This window comes from Micromys minutus (genome assembly GCF_963924665.1).
Source record: "Micromys minutus genome assembly, chromosome: 18".
Lineage (NCBI taxonomy): Eukaryota > Metazoa > Chordata > Mammalia > Rodentia > Muridae > Micromys > Micromys minutus.
This window is the reverse complement of record NC_137953.1, coordinates 48,177,922-48,195,690: the sequence shown is the minus strand read 5'-3', so window position 1 is coordinate 48,195,690 and position 17,769 is coordinate 48,177,922. Positions and strand designations below refer to the sequence as shown.

At 46.6% G+C, this 17,769-nt stretch overlaps 1 protein-coding gene across 1 annotated transcript in view; it reads right to left on the bottom strand.

The window, feature by feature from the left end:
- Positions 1-17,769, bottom strand: part of PLXNA4 (plexin A4) — a gene marked incomplete at both ends in the record, with an annotated part of 359,522 nt that overhangs the window by 60,945 nt on the left and 280,808 nt on the right. Inside the window, 3 exons of the mRNA XM_080932241.1 lie at positions 1,221-1,411; positions 1,778-1,874; positions 9,443-9,643. Of these exons, the coding sequence (XP_080788367.1) occupies positions 1,221-1,411; positions 1,778-1,874; positions 9,443-9,643 (489 nt within the window). The remainder of the gene's footprint in view (positions 1-1,220; positions 1,412-1,777; positions 1,875-9,442; positions 9,644-17,769) is intronic.

Here is a 17,769-nt window from a genome sequence, read left to right as displayed (position 1 = left end):
TCCCTTCCAGTGGCACGCTTTGCAAGAGCAGTATATCTCCTGCCACTGTAGTGAAGTAGAACATGAATCCAAGACTCATGAGTTGTGGGAGGCAACACTGTATTCCTTATACCCTGGTTATGGTAAAGACACACTTGTCATGTCTCTACCTGGGAAAGGAAGTTAAGAAGTCTGGCCTTTAAAACTATGAAGGGTTTAATTATGTTCAGCCCCAACCCTGCCATGTCTGAGAGGTATTCACTATCTACTGTGTGCTAAGTCCTGTTCCTGAGGTTATGCCAGGATTATATATATATAATGGATCCTTATGCTGGAGAATATTTATATATTAAATATTTGGGAGAAGAGCAAAGATCTCCAGCTTGATGGAAAATACCTTAGGTAGACTCCTTGTCAGAAGTATGGGATGGGAAAAGGAGACAGAACTGTCTATATAAATCCCAAGGGCAGCAGCTCCCTTATTTAGACAGTCTTGGTAGTGATTTTAATGAGAACAGTGCAAGAAGGAGGTGGGAGGAGTTGATGAGCTTCCCAAGAGTGCTACAAAGGAATCACCATGCCTTCAAGCCAATCCCTGGAACTCCCCATGGCAGAGAAGACTCCTGCACAGGTGAGGCATGCCCACAGAGCCCTGCACAGACCCCACTACCTGTGTGCTTTGCTCTGCCCTGCTTCTCTCTGCTTTCCAGTTAGACTCATGGACTACACTCAGATATACTTCTACAGCTTAGGTCTTACTGGGGCAAGTACTAGCATCTCTCTGCTGTGGCTTCCTGCTACTGCCCAGAGCTGGACTTCGCCCCTGGACCACATGCAGCACTAACTGTTGGCCAACGTCTAGTGATGTACTGCTGATGAAGTTTCCCAGTCTTGTCACTGAGATGTCAGGCCAAGAGGAAGGGAGAGGGAGGGAGGAAGAAAGAGAGGGGGGAAGGAAGAAAGAGAGGGAGGGAGGAATAAGACTAACAGGGTGGTGGAGCCCCTTTCTGTCCCCAAACTTCCTGGGTAGGGAAAGGTCTCTAGACCAAGCCTAAGCTTCCAGAAGAAGCTGTAAAGGAGCCTAGGGCTGTGGCTGGCTAAGCAGAGTGTCTAAGTCTACCTGATGACCACAGGGCGTGGCCAACAGCATAGCTAGGCACTATCCGGACAGGCCCAGGCCATGGCAAGCTATGGAGTGGCTCTGCACTCTGAAGTGGGTTACAGGTGGGACAGTGGCTTACCTCTGTGATCCGAGGGTTCGTGCATTTACTGTTGGCACCCGACAGTTCCAGCCACCGGCTCTCATGGGCAGGGCAGTGCTGGCGCAGGGTACACTGGCCTGGAGTCTGACACCAACCACACTCGAAATCTGGGTCAGCCTTGAGGCACAGCCCACAGCTCTCACGCATGGCCCCACACTTGTAGAGGTAAACTTTGGAAGACAAGAACAAGAGGCACTTTGGGATAGGGAGGGGCTGAGAGTGGCCACAGGGAAACTGAGAATCTCCATTTGGTCTCAGCCATCCTTCCCAGCAAGCTCCAGCCACTCTTCCTCACTCCTGGGAGCCACCACAGGACAGAGTCTAGGGTCAAGAAGTGACAGGCAAAAGTGGATGGAAAAGTGCAAGGTCGGTGAGGGAAAGGCTCAAAGCCCAAGGGAGATTGACAGTTGCTAGGAGGTAAAGACAAGATGGCAGAGATGACATCTTCCCAGGAATGCAGCCCAGGGACTCTCCTTCCCTCCCTTGTCTCACACCCACCCCTCCCTGCCTTCGCCACCACCCTGGCCTCTGCACACCTTTATTCTGAGCTGGGTTGTCAATGTTGAAGTGTCCATTCCACACGACTGTCAGCTCCACTGGCAGGTTGTTGATCTCCATCCCTTCGTAGGAATACTGCAGCCAGACAGAGGGGCAAGGGAAGGGCAGAGAAAACCCGTTACAGAGATCGCTATTGAGACCTGGCTACTTAGCCAGATGCACACAGGGTTAAGGGCTAGCCAAGACTGTGTGTGTGTGTGTGTGTATGTGTGTGTGTGTGTGTGTGTGTGTGTATTCCTGAACATACATACACATGTCAGGTGGAGGGGCAGAGATGATGATCAGAAAGTGGAGCTGGGCCTCTACAGAATACCTCACTGGTAACACTGTGCAATCTGCCTGTGCAGTGGTATTTCCGCACAGCAACAGGTCTGTGAAACAGTACGTGTGTGGGGACCGGTTCAAGAAACAGACCACAGCAGTCAACGCTGAGACTCGGAACTAGTCAACGTGCTAAAAATAAGTGATAATGAGTGCTTGGGCCGAAATGGAACATGGCTACCAACTTCCATGTCCAGGAGAACTTCACCAAGAGCAGGGGACCCCACCAAGGCCAGGGAACGTAAGAAAACGTAGAAAGAATGTAATAGCCAAGGATGCTGAGGAGCACTGTGAGATGCTGTCTTCTGGACAAGATGAGCTCATAGCAGCTATGGCTGACTGCCTATACATGGCATGCACAGGATCAAGTCAGTCTACTGTAGTATGGGTAGACGAGGCACTCGGAAGGCTCACCAACCGAGGAGCAACTGGCAGTCAAAGGCTGGTAGCGGGGGCATTGTTCTTCGTTGGGGGTATGGCCACTAGTAAGCTGTCCATACTCCAGCAAAGAGCCTTATAATCATGCATATATGGAGATCAGTAAAAGAACTTGTTAGGTTAAGAAGAAGAGGAAGAAGAAGAGGAGATGGAGTGTGTGTGTGTGTGTGTGTGTGTGTGTGTGTGTGCAGTCCTGAGAGAGTAGGAAGAGAAAACTAGGAGTGTTGGTATGATCATATTGTTTTGTATATGTATGGAATTCTCAAAGGGGAAACACAGAAACAGACTGGATAAGCTGCTAATTGCAGCCACGAGTCTCAAGGAGGGGGTTGCAGGTGGGAGTTTGGTCCAGGAAAGAGCTCTGTTCTGTCTTGACTTCCTAGGGAACTGTGGTCAATGGACTGTCAAGTTGCAACTCTACAGGGAACTAACTCTTAATACCAGAAAACGTTCAGTGCAGGTCGTCTTTATTCCAGGGGCCTGGAATGAGACACCACCGAGCACAGGCAGAAGGGGTGAGCTGCCATGAGTAAGAAAAGGGTGATGCTCAAAGGGGGAGGAATGGCTGAGGACTGAGAGAAGTGGATCCCATAGAAGCTTTAGGGAAGGGAAGGAAATCCTGTGTCAACATACGGAGAAGCATGTACGATCAAGCTTCTATCCTAAGCATTTGAAAGTCTGGACTCCCTCCTTCCAGCAGCCGCATTTCCCCTCACAGAATGGATAGATAAGGAGAGGACCCCAGCACACTGTTCATATTGTCACTCAGCAGATCTGTGACTGACACCTTCTGGGTACAGAGAAGAAAGCAACGGCTCCTTGCCCTGAAGAAACAACAGCAGAAGCTTTGGCTCAGTACAACCATATGCCCCAAATCTGAGAAATATTCTGAAGAGCCCCCAGAAGGTGTCTGAAACCTCAGCCAGGACCTAACTCTGCTCCTTTTATTTTATACATACAAACCAGAGACTTACAATTCAGGAACAGTACCAGCTTAGCAGCAATAACTAAGAAAGTAGAATATTTGTAACATGTTGCAAATTATGTGCATGTTCCCGTCTTCCTTCCTCTCTAGCAAGCTGGTAATTTTGTATCAGTCAGAGGATAACCTAGAGCCTACCTGGTGGCTTATGCCTTTAATCCAACCAGAGACCAGAGACAGGAGGATCTCTGTGAGCACTAGGCCAGCCTGGTCCACATAGTAGGTTCTAGGTCAGCCAAGGCTACATAATGAGAACCTGTTTCAAAAAAACCTAAAAATGCAAACCAACATGATAAAGAAGTTGTTTACTAAGTACCCATAGGTGGCTGGTATATTTGATATGGACACAAAGACGCAGACCATTAAAGGGGTTGGGTGGTCCCATCAAACACTTACTTCTGTAATATTCTACTTAATCGTTCTTTACTGTGATCGATCACGGATAACTATGAAAAGTAAAATTGTACTACTGAACTGGGAGGTTATGAGCTCAAAATAGCATCAGGCAGTCCTTGAAACTGACAAGATTCATTGGGCCCCTCCCAGAGTAAGCAATAAAGGCACAAAGAAGATTCTCAGACAAGCCAGGCTACAACGACTCTCAGACCCAGCCAGCTGCACAGAAGAAGCAGAGCTGCTTGGAAAAGCTTCAGACCAACCTTGTGCCACTGGAAAAGACACTCCAACCTGTTGAGCTGACTACAGGCTGTTCAGAGTGCTCCAGGTTCCCAGCTTTGAGAGAAGTCACGCAGGCTGGGGTGGGCTTGGTGAAGCTGCTGTCCTTGAGTCACTTCTGTCCCTGTGAGTAACCCCTCCCCCACACTCCTCTAAGCAACCCAAGAAAACTCACTGGGGTTCAAAGCTGGATTTTTGTGGTATCCACACAAGGTCTGCCATAGGCCCCCTATTTAGAGAGAGGAGGCATGAGTGTCATATCTCCCCAGAAAAAATAGTTTTGTCACACAATACTGGGTCACCCCAAGATATGTCATTTTAGCCATGTGGAGTAAGTTAAGGACTTCTCATTAGAATGAAGAGTAAGGTAGAAATCCCAGGGCCTTACCCCAGAAATGGAGACTTCCACTGTCTAGAAATGGGGATGTTTTCAATATAGTCTTTTCTGCCCCTGTGGTTCTGGTGCTCACCAATAAAAAAATAAACCTACCAAAAATATGGAGTCAGGAGCTGCCTAGAGGAGGGAGGAAAAGGTAACCTCCCTTTAGTGAGAGAAGCCATGGGGTACTTGCTGACCTCTCTTCCTGTCTCCTCTTCCCCATTCCTTTCCTTCTGCCTCCTCACAAACCTATAGTTCCCGGTGTGGGGAGACAATTGTCTCAGTTTCCCCACTGGAGGATTCTGGGTAGAGTCATCTGCTCCACCCAAGACTAAACATTTGGTGGCACTGGACATCCACAGACTTGGACTTTGGAAGGTTTCTGGAGTGAACTAAGTCAAGCTTGGAACTGAGCTTCTGCCCTCAAGCCAACTCTAGTCAGGACCTAATGTGGGGACAGCAGGTGTTGACTGGAATGGAGTTAGCCAGATATCAGTGAAGACTTTAGGTCCCCCTCAGGATGATTCTGAAATGACCCAGGAAGGAATATACAAGAAATTCTTACTATGCATGTATGAGAGTGTGTGAGCAAACATGATTACATGTTAATATTTATGTGTTTGCATGTATGTCTCACATACACACATAGAGGGGGAAGGGAGAGAGAAAGGAAGAGGGGGGAGAGAGAGAGAGAGAAAGAGAGGTAGAATGAGGAGAGAAAAAAAAAAAAAAAAACGTGAACACAAGTAATTGGCCAAAGTTTGGGTCCCTCATTTGGAAAGTTGGAATTAAGAAACCTCACACACCTTGGATGATTGCCATGTGACCTGAAGATAATACATGCAGAGCTCTAAGCGCAGTCTGTCACCTGCTCGAAGCCCCAAGGAATGCTGTGTGTTTGGATCTGAGCATATACACCTGGGGACGATCTGTGAAACTATTTGTGCCGCCTGTGTTTATGTTTATGGAGAGTAATAATAGCAGCCACGAACTGAGTGTTTCTGCACCAGACACTTGGTACATATGGAACTGTGTACACACGAGACTGTTTATGTGTTCTGCTGTGCGCACATGTCTGTGTGCATTTGCCTTTTGAAGGAAGCTGAAAAAACAAAAGGCTCTGAGGATCAAACCCGCTGAGCTTTTCTTTCTCTCTCCTATTTTCTGAGATTGCAACTGGGCAATACTGTAGACATCATTAACCTCAGGTGCCCCCGCCAGCCCCGAGCCTCTGGGGAAGTCGCAGTGTTCTGCTGAGCTGCGGTCTCTAGGTGACCTGCATCTCTATGGAACACACAGGGAACAGCAGCTCTCCGTGGCTCCTGAAGCTGGGCAGCTTGGGCCATTCCCCTGACCTCCCTTACTCTGCTCTGCTTAGCATTTATATAGCTCTCTGTCATCCGTGGGCAGTTCATCTGCACCACGTTCAGGGCTGCACAGGACACAGAATGCAGGAAGCAGGAGAGGTTGCAGGCTCCTGAAGGTCAGGAGGTTAAGTGTCTCAATCAGGGCTGGTGTTCCTCCATCGCTATAGTGATGACTTCTTCATCCCCTTGGGGATGTATGACCCCCAGCTTTCTCTCCTTGTAAGGCAGGGAAGGCCTCTACCTGGAGTTATTCTTGCCTCTGAACAGAATTCCCTTGTCCCGAGTGCTGAGAGACACTTGCTTGTTTGAACAAGCAAGCCTCGGAAGCACTCCAATACAGCAGGAGCTGGTTGGGGCACTGTGTCTATTTCCAGGACTCTGGCTGGCTTCATGGCCTCCTTCCCTCTTTGGCCAGCACTGCGGTGGGCTGGTGCCCTTTGCAGGCCACTCATGCTCGTGACCACCAGCCTGAGAGGAGGTGGCAGGCTCTATTATTAGCAGCACTTGACATTTTCCTGAAGCTTTGGTCTAAAGTAGGCCATGCATCCCTACGGCGGCTCCTCCGTGGCTGCCTGCAACTATCCCTCTGCTCCTCCCTCTGTCCCCAGGAGCGATATAGCCACTGGCCTCAGGCCTGTCCCCAAATACCGGGTCTGAAAGTGCCCACATCTGCCTTAATCACAGATTAAGGAGGCTACATGACATCTGGGCTGAGATTCACACCATTCTGGGATCTCCTGATCTCCCCATGCCCCTGCCCTCCCAAAGAGACCTCCTGGGGAAAGTCTGCGCTGAGCCTTCCTGGATTGTAGGATTCCAGGGGATCTAGTAGGAACAGGCTCTCCACCTGACTCTACATTGAAGTTACCACTCCTACTGTCACAGTGCCTGAGACTTAAAACTTTCCTGTCACTAGGGTTGTTAAAGAAAAAAAGGTCATGTGGGCAGAGGTGGTTGAGGTTGCATAGAGCCCTGATGCCCCAGAGCCAGCTGAAATTAGACCTGAAGACCAAGAAATGGGAGCCTCTGTATCTCCCAAGGTGTCCAGCACTGTCCTTGATGGTGGGTCGGAGCCTTGGCTTCTGTACCCAGCCAGCCACAAGACTCCACATTTCCGGAAATAGATCTGGAAGCACAGAGATCTGAGAGCTCAGGAGTGTAGAGGCTGGGCCTGCACCAGAAGCACAGGTAAGCACAGGGCTTGGAGCACTGGGTTCCCAGATGGAAAGGTCCCCATGGGGAAGAGTCCTTAAACCCTGGAAGTCAGGACAGACTGACAAGACAGACACCCATACTGCCCTGTTATATTCTCATGCATGCTGACTGGGTGCTAGCACCAAGCGCTCATGGGACACCATGGAAGAGGGGACAACAATGGCCTACTCCTTTGTACCCTTTCTTTAGGCACCTCTAGTGTCAACCGTGACTATCAAGAGCTCACTGGGTAAGCAGCCTTTGGACTACAGTTATGGAGGACACAGCAATCAGACCTGCTAAGGACATGGCAATCCAGGGTGCTTTTGATCCAGCACTGCAGAGAGCGAGCTGCTGGTCTAAAGCAGCTTCTTGGAAGGTCAGTTAGTGTCCATGGCACAAAGGAAGGTCTGATTGGGGATTTATAAGATCAGGTTAGGACACCATGGGATCCCAGGGGCATCTTATGACGTTTGTGACCGTCTCTCTGTGACCAAGGTCACAGACTCTCCTCACTCCAGACATTTTCCCATACCCTGGGGCAGCTTCTCCAAGGAAGACAGGCCGTTTTCTCTATGATCTGAAATCTCACTGTATCTGTGGAGTTCAGTGGAGGAAGCCCAGCTTTCCCATCTCTTCTTGTTTGGGGGAGAATTGATCGAGCCAAACCCTTAGGTCAAACTGATTTGCTTGACCTCAAGATTTTTGAGGACATAGCTAGTGTCCCCTATACTTGCAGGGTAGAACACTGCAGAAATCAGAAGACTAATCAGGCTGACTGTAGGAGCAGGAGAGGTGCCCCTCCCCCCTCCCCTGCTGCAAGAAGTTGTGGGGAACAGATCAGTCCCTGCATTGCTGAGTAGCACAGAGCCGGCATATTGCTTCCCTGAGCCCCATTTTTTCCCAGACTACTTCCTAGAGGCAAAGCAGGGTTTGCAGCTTTTTGTGTGGGACTCTCTGGGCCTCCAGTCACACTCTTAAATAAAGCCACTCTGTTAGCTACTCATTAGCAACTAAATGTGTGTGGCTGGGAGAAAGCGTGACGCAGGAGAGGACTCCAAAGCCAGCCAGCCCTCTACTGGCCACAGTGTGACCTTGAGTTAAGTCAATCTCCTTGGGCAGGGGCAGGTTGCCTGGTAGCAAACCAGAGCCTCAGATTCAGGGTTTTCATTTGCTCTCAGGTGCCTGCTAAGGCTTGCCCACAAACCTAACTTTATACTTCTTACATTTTGACATTAAACAAGGTACCCAAATTGCATCAACCTCAGCTCCCCAAACCTGGATCTGAGCCTCCAACCTGGGCTTTATATTCTTTCCCTTCCTCTCTGGCCCTCTTACATTTTTCTTTTTCTCTCTTTTGAGACAGGGCCTCATTCTGTAGCTCACATTAGCCTCAGACTTGTGGTGATCATCCTGCATCAGTCTCTCAAATGCTGGGGTTATAGGCACAGGCCACCATACCCGGCTTTTTGTGCAGTGAAGAACTGTATGGCTTTTTATTGCTGGGAATTTTCAAAGCATCGTAGGTTCCTAAGCCCTTAACCCAACAAACAACTGCTAATCTAAGCACCTAGGTGAAGAGAAGGGAGCTCAGATGAATGAAAGGAAGCAGAGCCAGTCTTAAGGCAAGCTGGGAAGGAAAGGGAATAAACTGGGTGGAAAGAGGCACATGGTCAGGGACACTGTTCCCTAGGGATCAGTGGGCAGCTATACCACTGGCAGAGCCTGACCTTAACTATGAAGGTTATAGACACAGGGCAGGGGCCATCTGATCCAAGCCAACTCTCACCCCAACAATGGTGCTTGATGCTATTGACTTGATCTGTCCCCAGGCATTCTTTGCTAAGACTCAGCTTTTGTGTGGCTTTAAAGGCAATGTTGGCTTTTTCTGGGTTTGAATGTAACATTTAGGTCAGACTGGGTAAGAAGGAAGGACTAAGTCTTCTTTCCAGAGCACCTTTTGGGAAAGAGGAAACTCTGCTTTCAATAACTACATCTGCCCACAGACAAGGCTCCAGAACCCTACACTGGTCCAACAGTGTCTTGTTCAGGTGACCCTGATCATGCAATGGTTACAATCAGAGTTTACAGCGGGTGGACTTTTTAGCCACCATAGAATCCACTAAACTGTAGGTTCAGGAACTGGATTGAACAGAAAAGAGTAGGAATAGGAAAAAGGATTCCGGTGGGCAGGAAGCCCAGGGATCTATGATATAACAAGCCAAGCAGAACTGAGCTGATGGGGGTTCATTGAGGGCCATAGTACAGGGCCAGGAAGGTGACTCACGGAGGTGTTCTGACACTGTACACTGGAGCTGTTGAAGCGCAGGGCAGGTACCCTCTGCTCCATGCCCTGGATGTTCAAGATGCACTCGTAGCCTCTCTGTCCCGACTGAGGCTGTGGGAGGTTCTTAGCCTTCAGAGTAATGGGCTTGATCACCTCTACTGGAACCAGGATCTTGTCCACTCGCAGCAGCTGGGGGCAGTCCTGGAAACAGAAGGCATGGCTCAGCTTCGGCATGTGGGACACCAAATGGACAGAGACCTCTGCGAACATTACACAGATGTTGACCTTTGTTGTGATTGGTTCCCCAGATGGCAACATGCCCACATTGGGGAAGGAGTGGGGATAAGAAATGTCAAGTCTTAGTGGCACCATCTTGAGACCACTCGTCCTGGAGTTCACCCTTGGCCTCTTCAGGGTAATTTTAATGCCAATTTATACTCAAGATGTTCTAACAGGTCTGTGGTCCCCTCCCAATTCCTTTCCTTCCCTGGCAGAGACTGACCCTGCTCTCTGGGCATCCTGCTCCTCTAGGGACCGATGGCATCTTTGCCTGCCAAGTTCCAGGCAGTGAGGAGTTCAGACAGATTGGCCATATGGGGAGATATACATGGAAAGGCAACAGCCTGGACCTCAGCTCTGTCCATAGAACTCAAATCTGGAACACAGCTGAGGACGCTGAGAGGGCCTCTAGTGTGGGCTGAGTGCAGCACCTGAGAATATTCTGGACTAGTATTCAGTGGATTTTTTCAGTCTAGAAGCTTGTAAGTGCTGAGGAGTGTTGAAACTGAGGATATGCCCTCAGGGCAGATACACAGTGCCCCTCTTTGATGTCTGCAACAGCGCTGTTAGCCCTGGGATCACAGGGTTTGCTGTGGGGGAAAGAAATCACTGGGCCCCTTTCTTTTGAGATGCTCAGAACTAACTCGAGAGGCCAGGATGGGCTTGGAGGATAATAGAGACAGAAGATGATGTGGTGGGTACTATGCCAGGAAGATCCCATTATCCCCCAGGTTCTACCCTCCGTCCGGGCATTATCAAACCAGATAACTTTTGAGCAGGATGATCATATTCCTTGGGATGTTCAGACACATTGATGGTCTCCAAGGAGTGATATTGATTAAAGAACCCATGGGATCTTATAGATAACTAGAAGCTGTCTCTCAAAGCAAATGAGCCACTGATTCCTTATGTCACTGAGAGCTGTACCAGGATGGCACTGAGCTTTTGATACTATATACCTCTATACTGAGATCAACATCCCTTTGTCTATTAGATAGGAATTGGGTATCTTGAGAAGAAAAGGAAGCAGCACACACTAATATCCTATCCCTCAGGTGTCCTCCAAATAAGGGGGACAGGTACTTAGACAGATCCTCGTATGCCACATTCATAGTAGCATCAGTGACAATAGCTGAGTGGCAGAGGCATCCTAAGGTTTGTAGATGGATGAAAGTATCTACCTACTTATCTATCTATCTATCTATCTATCTATCTATCTATCTATCTATCTATCTATCCATTCATCCATCCATCCATCTATCCATCCATTCATCCAGATGGACCTATGTCTATCTCTATCATCAATATATAGATATCATATCCACATAATGGAAAAGTATCCATACTTAAACAGGGTGAAAATTCTGACCATAATACAACAATATGGCTAAACACTGAAGACATTATGCTAAGTGAAATAAGCTAGGCCCACAATGACAAATTCTGCACAACTCCACGTACACAGGTCAGCTAGAATGGTCATACTTCAAGACAGAAAGGGAATGGTGATATCTAAAATAAGGGGAAACACAATATTGCTCCAAGGGGGAAAACCTCAGTTGGGGACTGTGGGGTTAGATATACAGTGTGATTGTACTTATCTGTACCTTTGAAATAGGTTAAAATAGTCTTGTCATTTGTGTATTTCACTACCATTAAAACCAACCAACCAGAAAACCTAAAACATAGAGGAGTGGCAAGGTCTCAGGGCTGTAAGAGACTAGGGGTGAGGACATACCACAGCCTTGATCTTCCTCTTACAGGAAGTTCTAAGGTTTTAAAGAGGTGAGTATCTAGAAACTATAAGGCACCCACATAGGGAGTCTTTGAGTCTCCATTTTTGTGCACTCCAATTTTTTCTGGTCCTGCATGCTCTGACAAGATGTGATTGTGGCATACATAGACCAGAGGAATGGTTCCTTGGAGAGATCCATGCTCAGACTGAATAGGAGGCGTGCGGGACTGGAAAACTATGGAGAGCAGTTCTGTGAAAACCTGGAAGTCCTGAGCCAGTTCTTGGGGGAGTGTCGACCTATTTGCTCCTAAGTCCAGACCGTCTTCCCTGCAGAGGTCTGGGCCCGTGATGAGAGGTTCAGGTAACTTGATGAGAGAGCCAGGTAACTGATACCTCTCTCCTCTGAGTGAGACCCCTGATCAGTCTCAGGGATCCTGGAATTCCAGACTCCTCTGAACAATCTAACTGACCGGGGAAACTGAGTCAGAGTGAGGAAAACAGAAGAACTCCGTGTTGGCAGATGGGTGGACAGCTAAAAAAGCCAATTGTTTGTATCATTATCCTTCCTCCTTTGTGAAAGAGCAGGTCCCGGTGAGTAGAACTCTCTCTGAATGGAATCTCTCAATCAGATGGAACAGTGACACCCGTTTGAACAAGGCGGGAGCTCTGCTCTGTTTAGAAGATGGCAAGAGCCAAAAAGCCTTCCTCACTTGTCTCTGGAAGATTCTCACTGAAGCTTGTTAGGAGTGCTCTAATGAGTCCTGATTAGCAGTGGCCCCATAAAGGCCTAGTTTGCATATAAAAAGGTTGGCAGTTCTGAGAGGAAGTTCATTAATAATAATTGGAGAGGCCCAGGGATGGGCTGGACACATCTTCCTCTAAGTAGTGATGATGTTTGACCCCCAGTGCCCCTGCTTAATTGAAATGTAAAACGGCAATTTTCCCCTAGGCAACAAGGCGTGAGGAGGACATCTCCACCACCCTGCCTTCCTCCCACCTATCATCCCAAATTGACCTGCTGTCTGCTAAGATGCCAGGTGCAAAGGCACCTACAGACTCATGGGAAATGTCAGAGAAGTTGCCACACTCCTCAGCAAAACAAAACAAAACCAAACAAACCAGACAACAAACAAAAAACCCAACTATTTCTCAGCCCAGGGGTTTAGGGACTCCGAGCCCTGGTCATCAACATTTGGGGTTCTGTACCTAGAGAGAGATAGAGAGATACTGGGAAATCATAGAATTGAATTAGGGCGTCCATGCTTCCTTCTGCTCACTCATGAAGACTGCTCTTGTCATTGGCTGACGTAACTATGGGATAGGAATTCTTCCTCAAAATGTAAGTATGTCCTGGAAATTGCACTAGCTACCATGGGCAAGGTGCAGAGAAAGCCAGCATCCAGCAAATGCCCCTTCTTTCCCTGTATCTCTCAGCTCAGGTTGCTCCTTTGTCCCCCTTCTTTTCAAGTTCTTCCTCCAACATATAAGACCCTTTAGCCCACTTCTGCCTCTCTGTCTTTTCCAGAATTATATCACCACTTTCCATCAGCATATTCCAGCCTTTTAGACTTCATGTTTCTTACTGCACCTGACTCATTTTCATACCTTCGAGTGCCTCAAGCATAGGACAGACAAATGGGGAAATGCCTTCTGTCCCAGGCCTTTTCTATTGAGAGTCCTCTGAGATGGTTCTGTTCTGCTTCTATCTATCTATCTATCTATCTATCTATCTATCTATCTATCTATCTATCTATCTATCTATCTATCTACCTACCTACCTACCTACCTACCTACCTATCTATCTATCTATCTATCTATCTATCTATCTATCTATCTATCTATCTATCTATCTACCTACCTACCTGTCTGTCTATCTATCTATCTATCTATCTATCTATCTATCTATCTATCTATCTACCTACCTACCTACCTGTCTGTCTATCTATCTATCTATCTATCTATCTATCTATCTATCTATCTATCTATCTATCTATCTACCTACCTACCTACCTACCTACCTGTCTATCTATCTATCTATCTATCTATCTATCTATCTATCTATCTATCTATCTACCTACCTACCTACCTACCTACCTGTCTATCTATCTATCTATCTATCTATCTATCTATCTATCTATCTATCTACCTACCTACCTACCTACCTACCTATCTATCTATCTATCTATCTATCTATCTATCTATCTATCTATCTATTCATCTATCTCACTTTATATCCCAATTGCAGCCCCTCAGTCTCTCCCCCATACAGCCTCGGTCCCCTTGCCTTTTCTTCTAAGAAGGATAAGATCCTTCACCCTGGTACCAACCCACCCTGCCTGGTACCTCAAGTCACTGAAAAACTAGGCATATCCTCTTCCATTGAGGCCAGACAAAGCAGCTCAGTTAGAAAAACAGGATCCATAGGGAAGCAACAGAGTCAGGGACAGCTCCCCACGTCAATTGTTGGAGAACCCACATGAATACTAAGCTGTACATCTGCTACATATGTATGGGAGGGAGGTTAGATATAGCCCATGTATATACTCTTTGGTTGATAGTTCATTCTCTGGTCTGGGGTAGTTGACTCTGCTGGTCTTCTTGTGGAATCCCTACCCTCCTCTTTTGGTCTCTCAGTCCTTTTGCCATCTCTTCCACAAGACTTCCTGAGCTCTGGCTAATGTTTGTCTGTGAGTCTCTGCATCTGCTTCAGTCAGATGCTGGATGGAGCCTCTCAGAGGACCGTTATTCTAGGTTCCTGTCTGCAAGCATAAAAGAACATCATTAATAGAGTCAGGGATTGGTGCTGGGCCATAGGATGTGTCTCATGTTGAGACAGTCGTTGTTTGGCCAATGTAATGGCATTGCTTTTATTTACATATTTCACAACCATTAAAAAGAAACCAACTAACAAAATTAAAACACAAAGAAGTAGCAAACCTCAGGGCAGTAGGAGGAGCTGTGGTGAAGATCCACCACAGTCTTGCTTTTCCTCTCATAGGCCGTCCCAGGGTTCTCAGATGAGTCTCTGGGAACCATGAAACACTCACACAGGGAGTCTTAGAGGCTTCATCACTGTACCCCACTGCATCTATCTGGTCCCCTGGATTTATCTATTTGTCAGAATAACATTCTACTGCTACATTGCCACATACTCTGAGCATCACTAGCTAGCCAATGGCATTGGGTATGATCACCAATAAAAATAAAGACATGGTCTGGACTGGATAGTTTTATGGTGCTGGATATTAGGACACAATATAAAATACACTTGGGCATTTCCCATGGTTCTTTGCATGCTGCTTCTAGAACCCTTAGAATTTCCCAAATGATTCTGGGGATTGGAACTTTCTGTTGTTTCTCTCAGTAAGCTCATTTTAACCACACTTGAGTTTATGCCAGTGAGGAGCTCATCTGAGAATGGGGACTACTTGCTAGCTAACTGTAGGATGAGAGCATCTTTCTAGATGCTGCAGAAGAGTTCACTACCAGTGGCCAGGGTGGTGGCGAATGTGGGAGAACCTTTAAAGAACAACATTAAAGAACATAAAGATCAAATAGAATACATTCCACCTCCTCTCATCTTACAACTGTTCTCTGGAGTAAGCCCACTGGCTGAACTTCAAGAAGAGTTGTTCATCAATCGTGTCTACATAAAGGAACAGCCATAGAAATCCCACATAAAGATTCAGGAGATGCTTATTGGTTACAAGCATGGACTGCTCTTGCAGAGGACTAGAGTTTGGTTCCTAGCACCCACATCAGGTAGCTCATAACCATATATAACTCCAGCTCCAAGGGATTAATACCCTCTTCCAGCCTCTTCTGATATCTTTGTACATACATGCTCACACTAAAATATAAAATAAAAATAAAGCTTAAACACGCAACAATCTTACATGAAAGAGCCAGGAACTACCTATCTGGTGAACGGATGGATGTCCTAGGATAACATGCACATGAATCAGGAATGGAAGCCCTGGGCCCCTCCCCACAGATCTTGTTCTTAACAGTTTTCACTTGCTGTTCCTCTGTATCCTTTGCTGAATCTTTTCCAATAAACAAGGGAATGTAACTAAATGTTTCTTTGAGAGCTGTGACCCATTACAACAGAGTATCAAACTTGAAGAAGAGATTTAGGGAGCCCTGTGGAATATTCAGTTGGTCAGAAACACAGGTGAGCATGTTTGTGACTTGTGACTGGCATCTTACGTGGGGGGTGGTGAGCTTGTGAAACTGAGCCTTTTAACCTGTGGATCTGACACTAACTCTAGGTTAATAACATCAGGATTGAAGCAAATCGTAGGCTTCCTAGCTGTTGTATGGAGATTAGAGAACAGCTTAGTAAAGAAAAGTCAAGTATGAAGTCATGAATATAAACATATGAAGACTGGCCTCTTTCTTTCTGTCTTTGCTCTGTTATTAGCCCCATAGATGATCTGAGATTCATCAATAAAATATTTTGAAGCTCAATTTTCCATCTCTACAATAGTAGTAACCATTATCTCCTCAAAAAACAACAGAGAACAAAGAATAACTCACACACGCACACAACCAGCAAGATCATGTATATTTCTTTACATGCTAACTTAAAAAAATTAAAAGCAAAATGAAATCAGTATCTGCTTAGTTAGTTTAAAATGTGGTATTTAAAAATGCCAATCAACCTGATTAATGATAAATGGCAAAAATGATGAAAAAGCTCAACGAGGAGGTATAGCTATGTATCAGCCGGGAAGTATTTTATTATTTTAACCATGGGTATTTTTCAGCCTGGTACCTTCTAGCACTAGACACTGAATCTGGTAGGCATTCTGCGATACTGTTATTCTAGTTGATGTAGTTAACTTGCTACAGGGATTTTGTTCCCACACCCATCTCCCATCTCTTCCCATGTGTGATCCTGTTTTGTAACACAACTCATATCACCATTTTGATATTTCAATGAAGATGATTCAAATAACCAGTAACCTCAAGACTCACAAATGGTGAGTCAATATTTTCTTCTGCTTGTCTTATTTTTCAGCCACAGATGATTATCTAACCCCATACTGATTCCCTCCAAAACATACCGCCCTTCTCTTTTCAAAGCAGGTATTTTGCCCAACTGTCATTTGAAAGGGCCAACGCTTGCACAATAGAAAACACCTGTGTTTGACAAGATTATGTGGTGACTTGAACACATGCCATATGAAGCATTCTCACTTAAAGGCTGTTTCATCCTGGGGCTGCATTTTACTGTTGTATGATTAGACCAAGGGTACGGAGGGACAGTGGTTAGAGGCACAGGCAAATATTTAGTAACTTGGAATTCTGAAGATAGATCCAGATGATTCCAGGTCAACAGTTGGCCCCACTGTGTATTTTGGCTTCCACTTAAAGGCACAAAATGAGGCTAGGGGTGCTGAGTGTAGGAGAGCGAAGCCAACGCAGAGAGCTGCCTTTCCATCCACTATGTCCAGCTTGCTAGTGGCTCCTTTAGGCAGAGGCTTCGCAGCATATTTAAATAATTGAACAAGGACATAAAGAAGGCTCCTGGGCTGGGAAAGAGAACACTCCTTCAGGGCTGGGGCTGCCTGGGGCTGGGGACAAGCTTGTGGATTTACAGCCCCTGGTGTATTTGCAAGCTGAGAGCTGTTTCTCTTGGTTGTTACAGTGAAATTGGGAGCATGCAAAGCTCTTGGGAACATCAGCTCTGGAGTGGCCAAGGAAAACATGATTTATAGGTCACTTCTCCTCCCCCAATACCACGCCAGCCCCTCCCCCCATCAATTCCAAACGGGAGCCAGTCCTAGTAGCCCTAACAACTCCCCAAATTTATACTCAACTCTCTCAGAACCCTGATGCTCAATACAAAGATGTAATGCACCATATATTTTCTTGCTGTTCCCCAAGTTTATAATGCCATTAGCATGATGTACGATGGGCTGGTTTATGGAGAGAGTGAACTAATAATACAGAAAGGAAATACCCATAACCCCAGGGGGGAGGGGCAGGTGAGATTGAGGGAAAGTGCAGTTGTCTGGAGAAATGGCAGCCCAGTAATTGAAGACCTGAAGGGGGATGTGTGCATGGGTTGGAAACAAGTTTTTGAGCTGGGTTTGGCTTTGCTTTCTCAAGGGAGGTAAAAGGCATTGCAGAGGTGGGATTAAAGCAGAGATACTGACAATGGGGGAATTGCACAATTTCTCTCCAAAGTCAAGCCTGAGGTAAATAATTGCCTTTGGCTGTTATCTCCAAGGGTGGGTTTCATTCAGCATCAGGGACAAGCATCAGTCTGGGACTTTCTTTCTGGCTCTGTAGTTCTAGAGTGAAC